Below are 17,578 nucleotides of genomic sequence, written 5' to 3'. Positions count from 1 at the left end.
ACATCTCACGATCTCAAAAATACACATACTGTCCCTGTAAAGCAGAGCTCTTCAAATAAATAGTTCTGGGAGACAAATTTCAGACTTCTTCTATCACTATTTTCTTATTTTGTATATAATGTGAAGTGAAGTGAATTACATTTATATAGTGCTTTTTCTCAAGTGACTCAAAGCGCTTTACATTGTGAAACCCAATATCTAAGTTACATTTAAACCAGTGTGGGTGGCACTGGGAGCAGGTGGGTAAAGTGTCTTGCCCAAGGACACTACGGCAGTGACCAGGATGGCGGAAGTGGGGATCAAACCTGTAACCCTCAAGTTGCTGGCACGGCCGCTCTACCAACCGAGCTATACCGTCCCTGTGTGACTGTAATATCTTAAAACTTTTACTTCACCAAATTAAAACACAAGAAATACACGGCTAGAGATCCTCTACAACAGTGGTCCCCAACCTTTTTGTAGCTACGGACCGGTCAATGCTTGAAAATTTGTCCCACGGACCGGGGGAGGAGGGGGGGTATTATGGTATTTTTATTTTTATTTTTTTTGTCATAAAGAAATACAATCATGTGTGCTTACAGACTGTATCTCTGCAGACTGTATTGATCTATATTGATATATAATGTATGTATTGTGTTTTTTATGTTGATTTATTAAAAAAATAAAAAAAATAAAAATATTTTTTTATTTTTTATTTCTTGTGCGGCCCGGTGGTTGGGGACCACTCCTCTACAAGACAGAAGCACTCCGCTGTTTTTGAGGACCTACACAAAAAACGCTAGTAAAGAGCCTCTATAATCAGTGCTTCTTAACGATAAGGCTGGGGCCCATTGTTGGGCCGAGAAGGCCCCCTATAGGGCCACCAAAAAATATGTGTTTCTCAGCTGTGATCCGTAAGGGCCGCAGTGGTACTTAATTGTAATATACTTTTCCACCACTTGTGGCAGTAATGACAATCTCAAATAAACAGAAGAAGTCTGGGACTAAAGTCATAGAGAAGTTTCTAAATCACAAAAATTATGACTAAAAGTGGTCAAAGCTGTATTTTCATTTGCACTTAAATTGTATTGACTGTTCATTAAAGAGACATATTCATAATTATTTAAATGTATTTCTTCTAGCACAATATAATTGTATGTACATAAAGTTTTCATCAGTTTTTATGAGTACCTTCTTTTGCAGTATATTTGGTTAATATTCCGTTTGTAATCAGCCTGACATAAGCCTTCATAACAATCTTTGTGATTAACACATGGTTTCATATCATTTGACCAGGTTTATCCTGTTAAACTGTAAGTAGGTTAGATATAATTATTGAATACGGGTAAAATCAAGAGTAAGATTACTAATTCAGTGTTAATATTTGAGTGGGCCCTTTGTCCCTCTGTAGTGGAACAGTTAGTCCCAGAGGTAAAAAAGGTAAAGAACCCTTGATCATTATGACAATGGTCAGGTATTGCAAGCCTAACCCCATCCCAAGTGAAGAAATAAAATTGTGTCTGATGTCATTCCCTGGGTCACTTTACGCCCCCGAGCTCGAGTTCGATGGTCCTGCTGTTTTACCTCTTGCAGCTGCAGGAAACGGCCCTCCAGCTCCACAATGGCGTTAGATCTTTCTGACAGCTGCTTCTGCAGTTTGATCATAGTCACATTGTTGTTTATCTGCGACCTGCCAACAACAACAGCAAGCATCAAGTCCTCAGCATTTTACCACTACCACCACCATCATCATGTGTGTAGAAGAAACGCTGAGTTTCACCTAAGTTCCGACTTGTTTTGCTGCTGAACCGTCACCTGTTTCTCTTCTTCCAGCTGCGCAATGCGCCTCAGCTGCGACTCGATCACATTCTCTCTGCCACAAAAAAAAAACATATGTTCTTATCATATGATCACCGCAGCAAAATGACATAATTGTGGGAGCACCAGCAAGTCGTCATTGACATCGGTAGGTTGACATTGTGAGTAAGTAAATTATTTACATATATTGTAATGTCATCACTTTTAAGATGACATCATCATGACACCACAACCATGTTGACATTACATCATCACCATGTCACATTGTATCATTGTGACATCCACACCTTTTTAATATGATATAATTGTGACATCCTTGTCAACATGATATCATCATGACACCACAACCATGTTGACATTACATCATCACCATGTCACATTGTATCATTATGACATCCACACCTTTTTAACATGATATAATTGTGACATCCATGTCAACATGACATCAGCATGACACCTCAACCATGTTGACATTACATCATCACCATGTCACATTGTATCATTATGACATCCACACCTTTTTAACATGATATAATTGTGACATCCATGTCAACATGACATCATCATGACACCACAACCATGTTGACATTACATCATCACCATGTCACATTGCATCATTGTGACATCTACTCCCTGTTAAATAATGTGATATAACTGTGACATCCCTGTCAACATGACATCATTGTGAAATCCCCTCGTTGACGAGATTTAATTGACAACATGATATTGTGACATCACCACCTTCTTGACACAATATAATTGTAACATCACTGTCAACATGATATAACTGTGACATCAGCACCTTGTTAACATGATATTGTGACTTCACCACCTTGTTGACATAATGTGATTGTCAAATCATCTCATTGACATGATTTAATTGTGAATTGTCAACATGGCGTTATGACATCATCACCATGTCACATTGCATCATCACTATGTCGTTGACATTATTGTGACATCACCACCTTGTTAACATGTTATAATTGTGACATTCCTGTCAACATGACATCATTGTGACCTCGCTGACTAGATTCAATTGTACCTTCTTTGTCAACATGATGTTATCATGACATCATGACATCATCACAATATAGCTTTATGACATTGCTACCTTGTTGACATGACATCATTACTATGTCAATACGACATCATCGTGACATTACCCCCAGCGGGTCGCCATCATGGCATCATGTGACATGGACCAACATCTGTCTGATTGTGTTTTTAAGGATGTAATCAAATGGTTGATTGACACGTTTAAAGTCAGCAGGACATGTGCTGGACAGTAACGTGGGTCAGATGACAAATCGCAGCTAGTTGGCGCCACAGTGTCATGTCCACAGGTGGCAAAAGAGACGCTTGGAGATAAACATGGAGCTCACAGATTTTGGGTCTTTTCACGGGCCTCCTCCAGCAGACTCTGCATGTATGGTGAGGGATGGCCAGTTGGGGGCCTGTCATCTCCTGCCAAGCTCCTGGTGCCTGTGTGCATGACATGAATGAAGACTGTGACAATCATCTTATTCTGGAAATGTCAACATTTGTCCACAGGCAATGAAGCTGTGTTCAAATGTGTCGCCATAGCAACACAAGTAGGGTTGAATAACCATCAATAGCCCACCACAATAGAGAACAAGATAATCATGTGACCCACGTCTGGGTGGAGTCGGCAAGGGAGACAAGGCTTCCTCCGGTTTCCTGGAAGTCGAGACGACACGTGGTAGGGCGCGCCCGTGAGGCGAGCGAGTTCCGCCAGGGGATCCGAGCAACTGCTGCTTGGCCACAAACCAACGCTCTTTCAGCCTCTTGTTCTCTGCCTCTAATGCTCTGTTCTTCTCCTGGAAATCGCTCACAATATCCTCCTTCTCCGCATCCCGCCTCCCGGACGCTGGCAGACTGACACCGCCAGCCAGCTGCTCCATGCGACGGCGGTCCTTGACCAGCCTCAATAGCTTGGTACCCAGTCTGTGAGATGATTGGATGGGGAGAACATAGACTGCCCTGTTTAGTTTGGTTCACTTTTTAACTTTCTATGTCAGTGTCTTACTTCTTGATCTTGTCCTCTTGTTGGTGGATGTGCTGCTTAAGGATCAGTGAATCTTCGTGCAGCTGCATGAAGTTGTCCTCCAGCTCCCTCCTGGACACACGCGACAGGTCGACACGCACTCGCACGTCTCCTGATGGCAGGAAAGCAAAGATGAAATAAAGTTTTCACATTATGTCAATTAATTTCACTCAAAAGAGCTTCAAGTATAATAACGTGGTCCATCTCTGCACCTTGTCAGGGCTTGAACCCGTGTACACACTTGTGTGCATGTGTTCAGATATCACGCTACACATTTCCATATTTAGCTCGCACGTTTTTAAGCTTATAATCTGATGACTGCAAGTTAAAAAAGAAAAAAGTAGAATAAGACCTGTTTATTACAGTATAAAGGTGGTTGAAAAGAGGCGGCTATCTTCACAGTAAAAAAAATCTACAAAGTTACTGCACGGATTGATTGCTGTATTTTTAGACGGATATTTCAAAAACACATAAAGAGTCTGTTTGCAACCTTAAAGGGGAACTGCACTCTTTTTGGAATTTTGCCTATCATTTACAATCATTTTTAAAGACATGACGATGGATGGATTTTTGTTAATAAAAGTCTGCATATAGCACAGCCGATGGGAGCTCCAATATTTCACCCATGAAATCCAATAAATAACCATTTAAAAAGCACCAACAATACTCCATTTAGATTTTGTGACTTGAATATCAACCAAGTGTTAGTGATATTATTATTATAAACGCTAATGCAGATGAACTACTTAGAGCGACGCCGTGATCACTTTCGGGCGTGCCTATGTTTACATCATCAAGTGGTCTGCTGCTCCTCGCTTCCATGCTCCCTGCAAGCTTATTGTAGATCATATATCATGCATCTCACCTGGACATGAGATGTCTGAGTAGTTATTCCAACAAGTCGGTACACTTTGACAGCCATTTACGACCCAAAACTGGCAAGGACGACACGAAAAGACACTTGTTCCCTCCGGCAACCCCCCCCGTTTCTTCGTGAGGATTATGAGACATTCTTCACCTAAATGTGAATATATGAACATCCCAGCAGACGGCATCCAAATGACAGCAAATGCACCGCATATGCTTAAAATGATCAAAATACATAAATATTAAACATTATTATAAACGTCCCCGTTACGTTACTACATTACACATATACTTACATCATGTATATAAAACCTCAATGGAGGTGTTTGGATGTTTTTTAAGAACTGTATAGACTCTATTGTAAGCAGACTTTTGATCGCATTTATTTAATAATTAGAAAGCATAAGAAAAAATATAACATCCATCATGTGTCGTGTCTTTCATAATGATTGTGGCAAAATTCCCCAAAAAATGCAGTTTCCCTTTAAGCTGATGCCTAAATAGCGCTAACTCTCAAGAATGTTGTAAACAATATACCAAACCTTCTTTTACAGACCTGGGCAATTATTTTAAATCAGGAGGCCATATTGAGAGAAAAAAATGAAAATATGCAAACATGTATGTATATAATAACATGTAATATTTATGTATTTTGCTAATTTTAAGCATACAGCAGAGCATTCATTTCACAGACGCATCACAACATTTGCTTTTCCCTTCAACATCAACAACACTATTACTCACGGCAGACTTCGTAAGAGACAACAAAGACTACTTTGGCACAAATGATGATCCAGAACCATTTATTTTTTAGCCTAAATATAATGAGGATGACCTACATGTTTTAGAAGCTGTGTGCTAAACCGATCCAGCTTTAGTTAAACACTAAGCATCATGGATCCATCCATCCATCCATTTTCTACCGCTTGTCCTTTTTTTGGGGTCGCGGGGGGTGCTGCAGCCTATCTGGATCACTATAGCTAAGTGCTGAACAAGATATACAAACTACAAACATAATAAAACAAGCACTTATTGGATGTCAAAGTTGACCAACAGCTCGGTTTATGGCCACAACATTCTGCTATCCAGGTGAGAGGCATGATTTATAATCTAAAATCAACTTTCAACAGCTCGGAGGGGCTGCAACAGCTCACCAGCTCAATAAGTCAATATAGCAGCGTAAGCTAGTTAGCTATCTGTGATAAAATATCGTTAATACTTGGTTAATATTCAGGTCACAAAATGTAAATGAAGTATTGTTGGCGGTTTTTGGAGGTTTTTTAGAGAGCTTTATGGGCGGAATAATGTACTCCCATTAGCTGCAATGTTAGCCACCTCGTACTTGCCGTATTTTACGACTTGAAATGCATTTAAAAAAACATGTGTTCTTGTCTTACATAAGAATTGTGAACAATAGACAAAATAAAAAATAGATAAACGCAGTTCCCTTTTAGGCATGTTTGTTGTCAGCTAATGACAGTGATACAGTAAAATTTAGCTACTAACATTAGTTAACATTAACAACAACATGACTGTAAATTCTTAGTTGCTTTTCTGGGACTACTTTTTGCTTATGTGCACACGCGCCAGGCGTGTACGTGTGTCTGCAAGACAACCTTTAGTGACAGCCGGAACGCTACATTTTTTTTCGAGCTGACAAGCAATTTTTATTCAATGTAATTACGGTAGTAATTGTGAAAAAAGTAGACATCTTAAAAATATACATGTTCTGTTAAAACCACTAATGGTAACATAAGCTGGTGGTGGTGTTTTTGTTATACTTTTTGGTTTGTAAAATGTAATGTTGAGCAGCTCCTTTAACGCTATACTAAAATAAACACCATTGACATCTTAGGAATAACATAAGTGTAACGGAGGCCAGCCATGTGTATTGTCTCGATTACCGTGACGGGCAGTGATGGAACGAGATATTTTCCATATATCCATATTTAAGTGTTACTTCTTTCTAAAAACTCCTATAGTCATATTTACATCAGCTAATGTCTCGTGTGGTACAAAGTGCTTGGATTCGAGTGTCCTTGAGTAGACAGGCAGAGCGCTGTTGAGACTGCCATAACATTCCTGAGATAACGAGGACAGGGGAGACCGAGCTAGACCGATCTGGACCGGGCTAGGGAACGCTTGGGTGCTGGATTGGTCTCATTATTGCCAAAGCTTTGACAATAAACAACGAAATACCAACTACTGCTTTTGGTGGTCAATTTAACATCAGCATATTTGCCATTAAAAGAACTTGGGAGTGGACAGCAGACTTTGACTTCCTTGGGAGGAAGAGCTGTCGACGCAACAATTTGGGGGCTCGTCCGGGATGGCACGCTGTTGATCGATGACTTCTTGCAATCTTCTGGACAGACTCAATTGGCCAATTCAAGGTGAGCAGAACCTTTCTTTTTAGATAAAATCTGCGTTAGGAGTCTGTCCTGAAGTCTGTAAGTCAAACACTATATTGTACCCCAGACGCAGAGCTGTGATTTCGATAGATTGATTGCATTTTTGCCGAGCCTGCCATTGCATTAAAATTGTAAATAAGTGGTCAACTCACGGCATTGTGTCTCGATTACCGTGACGGGCAGTTTCATTGACGAGTGAACTAATAGTTGGGTGTGGCTCACCCTGGGTAGTTGGTCGCCGCCTAAAAGAGCAAGCGGGTTGATAGATCCCAGTGTGATAAGACACTAAAACTAAAGAAGCGGGTTGATAGATCCCAGTGTGATAAGACACTAAAACTAAGGAAGCGGGTTGATAGATCCCAGTGTGATAAGACACTAAAACTAAAGAAGCGGGTTGATAGATCCCAGTGTGATAAGACACTAAAACTAAGGAAGCGGGTTGATAGATCCCAGTGTGATAAGACACTAAAACTAAAGAAGCGGGTTGATAGATCCCAGTGTGATAAGACACTAAAACTAAGGAAGCGGGTTGATAGATCCCAGTGTGATAAGACACTAAAAATAAAGAAGCGGGTTGATAGATCCCAGTGTGATAAGACACTAAAACTAAAGAAGCGGGTTGATAGATCCCAGTGTGATAAGACACTAAAACTAAGGAACCGGGTTGGAAGATCCCTTTGCGTTGAGGGCACTAGAATTAAGAAAATATAGACACAATGGCCTTGGAGTGTGACAAACAGAAATGTGATGGCGGCGGGGCAAAATGTGATGATTGGCTACCGTTCGATGATCAATTGAATGGACGGTTGTCGACAATGGAACTAGCAGGTAGAGAAAAAAAAAAAAAAAAAAAAAAGGAGAACGTTCCTTGAAAGGGTTAAGAGGGAGTTTACAATACTCGAAAAGTCGTGAACTCAAACGTCTGGTAAAATAAAATAAAAAAAAATTAAAAAAAAAGGTAACTGGAAGTTTTATGGTAAAGTGAAACGCAGAGATAAGGGTAGGTGCAGCTTTTTCTTGTGCTTACACGTGTGTGTGCGTGTGTGTGTGTGTGTGTGTGTGTGTGTGTGCTGCAGGTTGCGCATGCTCGTGTGTGTGCGTAAGCGCTTGCTTGCTCATGTGCTTACACGTGTGTGTGTGTGTGTGTGTGTGTGTGTGTGTGTGTGTGTGTGTGTGTGTGTGTGTGTGTGTGTGTGTGTGTGCGCACTGGTGAAAATGGAACACTCAGGGAGAGAATTTAAGAGTTTGGCGTATGATAAAAGTAAACGGGGATTACGTGGAAAAACGAAATGCAGCAAAAGAAACGATGATTAATGACAGAATGAACTGATTGGTTTTTTGTCTGCCGCGCATGCGCAAGACAATTCAAACGACCCGCCCAGACTTTGACTGACACCGCCCCCTACTCCAGTGACAAGAGAAGGAGGTATTAACACGCCCCCTCTAAGATTGATCTTGCCTCCGAAAATTAACCCCTTATACACGTCTGTCCATTTTCCTACGGCAGACATTTTTGACAAATGACATTAACAATAGGGGAAAAGGATGTTTATAACCTTACGTTACGTGAATGGTTTCTAGGACAACAGAAAATAGAAACATTGTGTGAAATGTAAGGAAGAGTTAGGGTACAGGAGGTTGTTTGTAAAGGAAAACGAAAGTGAAAGAAAGATGAGAAAGTGACAAATGAAGGTATTCGTAAATGGTATGCTGTTGATTGTGGTTAGCTGCAAGTTTGTTTATTTGTTTGTTTAGTTGTTTGAGTGAAATGGGAAGAAATCAATAGGAATAATTAGATGCAAAATGGAATAAAACTATGAGTGCGATAGAAAATGAATGAATAAATGAAATAAGTTCATTTTGGTCATATAATCAACCATCAACCAGCAATCAATCAATCAATCAATGTTTATCTATATAGCCCTAAATCACAAGTGTCTCAAAGGGCTGTACAAGCCACAACGACATTGGCCTATCCTATACATTCACTGAACATTAAATTACCTGGAAAATCAACGTTAAAAGAGAAAGTATTAACCCCTTATTTTGCAAGTCTGACCATTTTCGTCCAGCAGAGGGCGGTGCACACCAGACATTTTTGACACATGACAATTATAGGGGCCTACTTTAATATAAGTCTCTTGCCGATGCATACATGCAAGCCATTGTTGACCTTGTTTTCCCACCTGTACCTCCGGGAGGGAACCTTTGGCCAAACACTTTGGACAAAGTTAACCCTGATATACACGGTGCCAAAAACAATATATGGCAGGACATTTTATTCATCCCATGCAAAATAGGGCTAATGACAGAGCAACAAGGAAACGACTACTTAAATTACAGATCGCTGAAGATAAAAGGTTAAAAGAACCAAAAGGTCAAAGATCAGCTAGGGTATATTCAGCAGTGGGTGACCTTGCTTTTGAGTTCCAACAGGTGGAGGAAAGAATCCTCAACAGACATGCGGTTGGACTCGGGTGGTGGACAACACGATGCTTCAAAGCCGGTCTGGGGTAGACACTGTTTCGGCTGTGACCAGCCTGGTCACTGGAGTAGTGACTGTCCGAACATTTCCGAACAGGAAAGGTTCCGTCGTGCCAACAAACGAACACGAAGGCGTGTAAGAGGATGCCCACATCAGGAGCCGCAGCAGGAAGTACCGACAGGACCCCTGCTGGACATGAGTGTCAACGGACAATTTTATCAGCCACCCATTCGATTCTGAATGCAGAGGTACCAAAAAAACTGTGTGCTTCCTCTTTAAAGGTCGAAGGCTTCGCTGGGGTCACAAGAAGGTTAACTGTCACCAAACCACTTCCGGTTCAGATTGCTGGACCTCCTTTACAGACTGTACCCTGACATTCAAATCGCAAAGAAGGAACATTCCTGGTGTTACCTGACGGCTGAACCACCAAGCTGCGACACCACTACCAAGCATACCACAGCCTGAAACAACAGGAATGGCTCTAACGGTGAAAACCCTGACTGACTGAGATGCTTCCGTGTGTTCTGCCACCCGACTCGCCATATGTTATGATTATTTATATATGTTGGAACTCAAGGTGTGGCTGCTCATGTTGACCTATCTTTGCAACAGCTAGCATGGTATAAGATGGACACAATTGTGTCCCACATTGTTCCCTTGCTCTCTGTCTCGCCTACAAAACCAAAGAACTTAGGTCCAATGATAAGACACGGCGTAGCTGCCAAACATTACACCGACACCCAAATACCACATTTTCAATTGTTTAGGTTTAGCCCATGGTTATGTTAAACACATAACTATGGGCTGCACTTTAGACACCGGTAGGCTACGAGGAGCTAGCAGCTACACAACAGCTGAGCTAAAACGACACATTACACATTTAAGCATATCAAATAATTATAGTTGCTCATTACATACACAAAGTTGCCATGGCAGAGGTCTGATAGAAAGTATTCAGTAACAAACGTGTCCGCATCATTCAACTTTCTACAACATGAGCTTGACTTAATGAATTATTGGGGCTACCAAGCGTGTGGTAAAATTTCAAAATACTATTGCTAAAGCATTCACCACAAGGGTAGTATTTTTCTAGTATTGGTGACAATATAAATATAAGCATATTTGTTACTTTCACCATATTGAATAAGTTACATAAAAGTTAGGGTTTAGTTGAGTTTGAGTTATTTGTGATATCGCTAAGGGGTCCCCTACCCTAACACCACCCCCCAGTGGACCATAGAGGCTAATGAGACAATCATTGACCTCAAACATTACCTGTCCTCCGCTACTTGACTATTAGCTGACCTTTTTCTTAGATGTTTCTGAAAGTGATAGTATGACTAACACAGTCCTTTTTTCAGAAACAGAAGGGGGTGAGTGAGGGTGGATACAGACTCCTTGGAACAAAATCGACAATCATCCGACTCTGACACATTCCATAGTTTTAACGTTTTTCCCGTGGGTAAGAAGTTATAACTAATTTTAATTTGAAAATAACAATTTTACACATCGATAGTAGTTTAATAGATCAAATTTAGAAAATGGAGGAGGTGAGGGTGAACCATGTATAGTCTTTGACTTCACTGATATGATCAATACGGTACAAGGGAAAAGGTACGTACTGACTTGTGTTGACAATCACAGTGGTTGGCCGGAAGCAACAACAACCTCAAAAGAGGATGCAATATCAGTAATTAAATGACTTGTGAATGACCTAGTACCCCGACATGGTTTCCCCAAAAAGATTAGGTCAGACAACGGCAACCATTAAAAAAATACTCACTTAGCCTTGGTCGAAAAGGCTTTCGGACTAGAACACAGGTTTGGGGTACCATCCTGAGTCCCAAGGCAAGGTTGAAAGGATGGACCAGAACATAAAAAACTAATTGGCTAAAATCTGTGCACAGACCAAATTTAATTGGATTGACATGTTGCAATTAGCGTTAATGATCATTCGAAAGTCCGTGAATAAAACTGTTTTACCGCCCTTTGAGTTTTTCACCCTATGAGCTGCATACAGGTCAGCCATTCACAGGACCAGCAGCCCCAATGGAAGGAGGACTCAGCGTAAAACCAAAATGGTATTTTACACAAAAAATTGCAGAATTTGTGTGCCAGTTCTTCTGTACAGATTCCCTTCCGCCCGCTGAGAGGGTCAAGATCAAGGTCATCAAACGCAAGTGGATGGAGCTCAGGTGGACTGGTCCCTTCAAGGTCGTGGAACGGACGTCCCACGCCCTTCGACTGGCTGGTGGAGGGGGACACCTGGTACCACCTCTCCCTCTGCACTACAGCTGAAGAACCTGACAGATTACCAGGGGATGTCATTGCTGACATCGCCACAACATCTGCCCCTCAGCCCAGGAGACGAGAGAGATTTTCTACCTACATTACTCTTTTCAACTTCTATATTGTATATCCTTGTGTGAGACCAATCCAGTATGCTAAATGTTTCTTAGTTTTTCTTGCTTGTTTGCAGCATAACTATCTGTGTCGTTACATTAAGTGAAAAGTTTGATGTTTATCCCCGTTTATCCCTTGGGCGTGTTCTACTGTCTTTGTGTCTCAGTTCATCCTTCCTGACGACAGTGACTGACAAGTGTCTAAGAACATACAGCGGACTTTAAATAGACTGGGTCAAAGGGGATAGCAAGACTTATTTTTTGACCTGTGCAGTGTGATTAATTACGGGGGACACAATAGCTATTACCGTGGTAATAACCTCTATATTTGTTACGACTCAACCCTGAACCATTGGTGTCGGATGCAGACAACATACTCTGGTAAGTGGTGCCCATCGTCCCTTTTATGTTGTTTTGGGGGTTGACCTGACTGATACGGACTCTAAAGGAATTATTAAAATTAATGTCCTTGAGAGGGCGTTAATTACCTCTACACCCTCTGTAGCACCTAAAGTACCACCCCACCTCGGTGGTGTTTCAAAGGCTCACATCCGTGCGTGCTAATGACATCACCACCGAAGGCCTGGTAACTTTGACCTTTGACCTTAGGAGCGGGTGCAGACAACCTATGTGGCTCAGGTGGATGCCAAAACCTGGGTGACTGTGTTGCTTCTTCCGCTGGACGTCCCTTTTCCCACACTTACCCCGCCCCTTTTAAGTTGACTGACATGTGTACCCTTCTGTTGACAATGCCACCCGACTTCTTCCCTTTGTGGCCCAAAAGCTGAATTACACACGTTTTCAAATTACAGGACCCTCTCCGTCCCCCAACAAATTGGGTGACATCAACCATTACTGGTGCACCACACTGATAGATGGCTCTAGGATAGGCCCTTAGGCACGAGCTGACTTATTCTGGTGTTGTGGGAAGCACAGATTGTACATTAGAATTCCAAAGTTATCCGTGGGGCTTTGTGCTATGGTTAGACTGGTGACCCCACTCACTCTAGTGGGTACCAAATTAACTCCCCTTGTAACTCCTGTCTCAGCTGCCACTCTAACTCCCCGCCGACGCCGTCATGTTTTATCCCGGAGGAGTGTAAAGGGCTCCTTCGATTTGACGAGGAACCCTGATGGTGTTTACTTTGATGCAATAGGCCAACCAAGAGGGGTCCCCTCACAACATAAATTGTGGTGTGAATCCTGTGCAGGTTTCGAAAACCTTCCTATCATTGGTGCTATTTTCCCTGTGACGGCTACTAAAAATGTTGAACGATAATCTGTTGAGACTGACCAACCTGACTCGTGACGCCGTTGAGGGACTTGCTGAACAACTTGCCCCGACCTCCCTCAGGGCCGTTCAGATCCGCATAGCCCTTGACCGCATCCTAGCCAAGGAAGAAGGAGTGTGTGCAATGTTTGGTGACCAATGCTGTACCTTCATTCCTAACAACACTACCCCCGATGGCTCAGTTCAGAGGGCCTTAAAGGGCCTCCAGGCCCTGTCTAGGGAACTCTCTCTCTGACCCCTTCAAAGATTGGCTTCTAAGCACATTAGGCAGGTGGACTGACCTAATTAAGTCTGTCTTGGTCTCCATTCGGAGCTTTTTTGGCCATCATAGCCTCATGCGGTTGCTTTATCGCCCCTTGGGCTAAGTGTCACTAAAGGGGGTCTAGCAAAGTGGTAACTTTAAGACTTTCGAGAATTGTTGGTTTACTTCCCTGACCATGACGACATTGACGTGGACTCCCTCCATCTATCTCCCATGTAAATAAGCTGTTGTTTTATCGCTAGCTTGCTTAAAGAAAAAAAAAAACAGCACCTACTTTAATGTGGGGCGTGCTTTAGAAGTGTTTAACTAGTAGTAAAAGATCTTATAAGAAGATCTTAAAGGGGGAGTGATGGAACGAGATATTTTCCATATATCCATATTTAAGTGTTACTTCTTTCTAAAAACTCCTATAGTCATATTTACATCAGCTAATGTCTCGTGTGGTACAAAGTGCTTGGATTCGAGTGTCCTTGAGTAGACAGGCAGAGCGCTGTTGAGACTGCCATAACATTCCTGAGATAACGAGGACAGGGGAGACCGAGCTAGACCGATCTGGACCGGGCTAGGGAACGCTTGGGTGCTGGATTGGTCTCATTATTGCCAAAGCTTTGACAATAAACAACGAAATACCAACTACTGCTTTTGGTGGTCAATTTAACATCAGCATATTTGCCATTAAAAGAACTTGGGAGTGGACAGCAGACTTTGACTTCCTTGGGAGGAAGAGCTGTCGACGCAACAGTATGTATGTTGGTAAATCTCACTCCCTGACAACTTGAAGAGCAGTGCTGGCTGGCTGGCTGGTTGATAGCTCGGACTTTTAGCTCGGTAGCTAGCAAGCTCATCTCTCATGCCGGACGTAAAGAAAAGCAGGGTCTGAACCAGGCGAGTTACATAAGTATCATTATTCTTAAGTAATTTTGTGTATTTATTAAAGTGCATCACAACAAAACAAAACCTGTGGGTGTAAACCCATTGTACAGCGCAGGAGTCAGGTATACAAAAAGTTGTTGTTTTTCACAAGTACTACTAATCCAAGCTGGACAGACACAGATTGCAATGGGATGCAATTAGGACTCCAGAAAAGATTTTCGGTGTCAACTTTCCCCCTATCCAGGACTTATACCGGTTTAGGGTCAGAAAACGGGCAGGTAGCATCACTGCAGACCCCTCAACCCTGGTCACAAACTGTATAATCTCTTCCCCTCAAGGAAGTGTTGAAAATCACTGTACGCCATAACAACCCATTATAAACCAGTTTCTTACCCCCTGCTTTCAATCTGATGAAGGCTGTTAAAAAACATGGAAACTAGTTGAATGTATGAAGAGCCGTTAGGGACATTAATCAGAATTACCTCTTACATACACTACTGAAATGCTCTCACATAATCGCAAAAAGCCGCTACCTGACCAGGGCTCAGAAAATCTGCAGAGACACCTCCCACCCCACTAAGGACTGCTTTCACTGCTGGACTCCAGAAAGAGGTCCCGCAGCCTCCGTAGCAGCTTCTTCCCTCAGGCCGTAAGACTCTTGAACGCATTAAAATAATCCCCTCAATTCCCCCCAAAAATTGATTAACTCGCTGGAATATAAAGACAATATAACATACATCCATAAACGTGGATGCATATGCAGAAGTGCAATATATTTATCTGTTCAGTAATCTATGTATTTATATCTGCACCTTATTGCTCTTTTATCCTGCACTACCATGAGTTAATGCAACGAAATGTTGTTCTTATCTGTACTGTAAAGTTCAAATTTGAATGACAATAAAAGGAAGTCTAAGTCTAAGTCTAACATAAACAATTGAGATGCTTTTCTCTCACACACTACTGAAATGCTCTCACATAAAGTTAAAGTACCAATGATTGTCACACACACACTAGGTGTGGTGAAATTTGTCCTCTGCATTTGACCCATCCCCTTGTTCACCCCCTGGGAGGTGAGGGGAGCAGTGGGCAGCAGCGGTGCCGTGCCCGGTAATTATTTTTGGGGATTTCACCCCCAATTCCAACCCTTGATGCTGAGTGCCAAGCAGGGAGGTAATGGGTCCCTTTTTTTTGGTCTTTGGTATGACTCGGCCGGGGTTTGAACTCACAACCTACCGATCTCAGGGCAGACACTCTAACCACTAGGCCACTGAGTAGGTGACAATATAACATAAATCCACGTGGATGCATGTGCAAAAGTGCAATATATTTATCTGTACAGTAATCTATATATTTATATCTGCACCTTATTGCTCTTTTATCCTGCACTACCATGAGCTAATGCAACAAAATGTTGTTCTTATCTGTACTGTAAAGTTCAAATTTGAATGACAATAAAAGGAAGTCTAAGTCTAAGTCTTAACATAAACAACTGAAATGTTTTTCTCTCACACACACTACTGGAACACTCTTATACACACTACTGATATGCTCTCACATAAACAACTGAAATGTTTTTCTCTCACACACACTACTGAAACACTCTTATACACAGTGAATGTACTAACTCATGTTCAATTCATCTTTTTTTTTGCTCTTTGCTCTATTCATCACAGCACTGTTATTTTATGAGCCTTGCACATATTTGTTAAATACTTGATAATATTTTTAGTAAATCGTTAATATTTATTGTTTGTATTGAACAATGAGAGCACAATCTACAAAGTTGAATTCCATCCATCCATCTTCTTCCGAATTCCTTGTGTGTTAAACATTATTTGCCAATAAAGCTGATTCTGTATTCCTCCCACCTCCAAAGGCATCCACCTGGGAATAGGTTGATTGGCAACACTAAATGGGCCCTAGTGTGTGAACCTGGGTGTGAATGTTGTCTATATTTGTTGGCCCTGCTATGAGGTGGCGAGTTGTCCAGGGTGTACCCCGCCTACCGCCCGAATGCAACTGCGATAGGCTCCAGCGCCCCCCCCCCCCCCCCCCCCCCCCCCGAAAGGGACAAGCGGTAGAAATGGATGGATGGATGGATGAGTCACACTAGCTGACACGCACGCACACACACACGCACACACACACACACACACACACACACACCAACACACACACACACACACACACACACACACCTTGTACAGCTCTCAAGGGGTTCATCATGTCTCTGACAGGCTCGTCTGCTGCCGTTTCATCCAGCAGAAAAGACATCTTTCACGCTGGAAAAAAAAATTAAAAACATTCTCAATTAGATCACATAAACGTTCGCGTTGTTCACTTATTTTTGATGATAAAAATCCTTAAATACTACTGTGGTTGATATTCAATCGTGAACGCCATGCAATAATAAGAAATAGTGTGGTGACTCTCGTCAAACCCAAGGTAAAACTCACACCGTTAGCATTAGCCAGCTACAGTTAGCTCCCGCGTCTAAACTGTGGTATAATAACGACTAATTGAATTACATGTAATTATTGCTTCTTTCAGCTATAAGAAAATATACCAAAAATTACCTGATTACGTTGTGGTCTTCGCAAACTTATGATTTAATTCACTTGGACAAGAGCGTTGCTAATGAAAACAATCTTCTTCCTCGTAGTTTTCCTCCCGTTTGGTAGATACAAGGCGCACTTCGCTCATTGCTGCCTTCATTTGGTCACTGTGTCCATTACACCATCATTGTTGCAGGAGAAAGGCAAGCAAACATTTTTTATTGCATCTGATTAGAATCAGAATCAGAATCAGAATAGTTTTATTGCCATTGTTTGAGAACGGGTTCACAAACTAGGAATTTTTCTTGGTGCAATCGTGCAACATAAAACACATATAACACATATTTGGTAATAAAAAGAGCTGTAACTGAGCTATCAGATAGACTTAGAAGGAATTCAAGGAATTCAAGGAATTCAAGGAGCTACTATTAGGAGTTATTGTTCATTTGCCTGATGGCCGAGGGGAAAAAACTGTTCAGGTGGCGGGAGGTGTGGGTCTGGATGGAGCGTAGTCTGATCCTGCATGAGGGGAGAGGGGAGAATAGTTTGTGTCCAGGGTGAGAA

General features: G+C 41.8%; 1 protein-coding gene across 1 annotated transcript in view; it reads right to left on the bottom strand.

Annotated features, from left to right (window-relative positions):
* rpgrip1l (RPGRIP1 like) overlaps positions 1 to 17,174 on the bottom strand; it is a 28,918-nt gene extending 11,744 nt beyond the window's left edge. Inside the window, exons 1-7 of the mRNA XM_062042664.1 lie at positions 17,036 to 17,174; positions 16,658 to 16,741; positions 3,848 to 3,977; positions 3,455 to 3,765; positions 3,183 to 3,282; positions 1,760 to 1,852; positions 1,564 to 1,669 (exon numbers count right to left, since the gene is read on the bottom strand). Coding sequence (XP_061898648.1) covers positions 1,564 to 1,669; positions 1,760 to 1,852; positions 3,183 to 3,282; positions 3,455 to 3,765; positions 3,848 to 3,977; positions 16,658 to 16,733 — 816 coding nt within the window. The 5' untranslated portion in view covers positions 16,734 to 16,741; positions 17,036 to 17,174. The remainder of the gene's footprint in view (positions 1 to 1,563; positions 1,670 to 1,759; positions 1,853 to 3,182; positions 3,283 to 3,454; positions 3,766 to 3,847; positions 3,978 to 16,657; positions 16,742 to 17,035) is intronic.
* Between the last annotated feature and the right edge of the window lie 404 nt (positions 17,175 to 17,578).

Source organism: Entelurus aequoreus, linkage group LG03, assembly GCF_033978785.1.
Source record: "Entelurus aequoreus isolate RoL-2023_Sb linkage group LG03, RoL_Eaeq_v1.1, whole genome shotgun sequence".
Lineage (NCBI taxonomy): Eukaryota > Metazoa > Chordata > Actinopteri > Syngnathiformes > Syngnathidae > Entelurus > Entelurus aequoreus.
The sequence above is the reverse complement of the archived record's forward strand: the minus strand, read 5'-3'. Positions and strand labels throughout refer to the sequence as shown.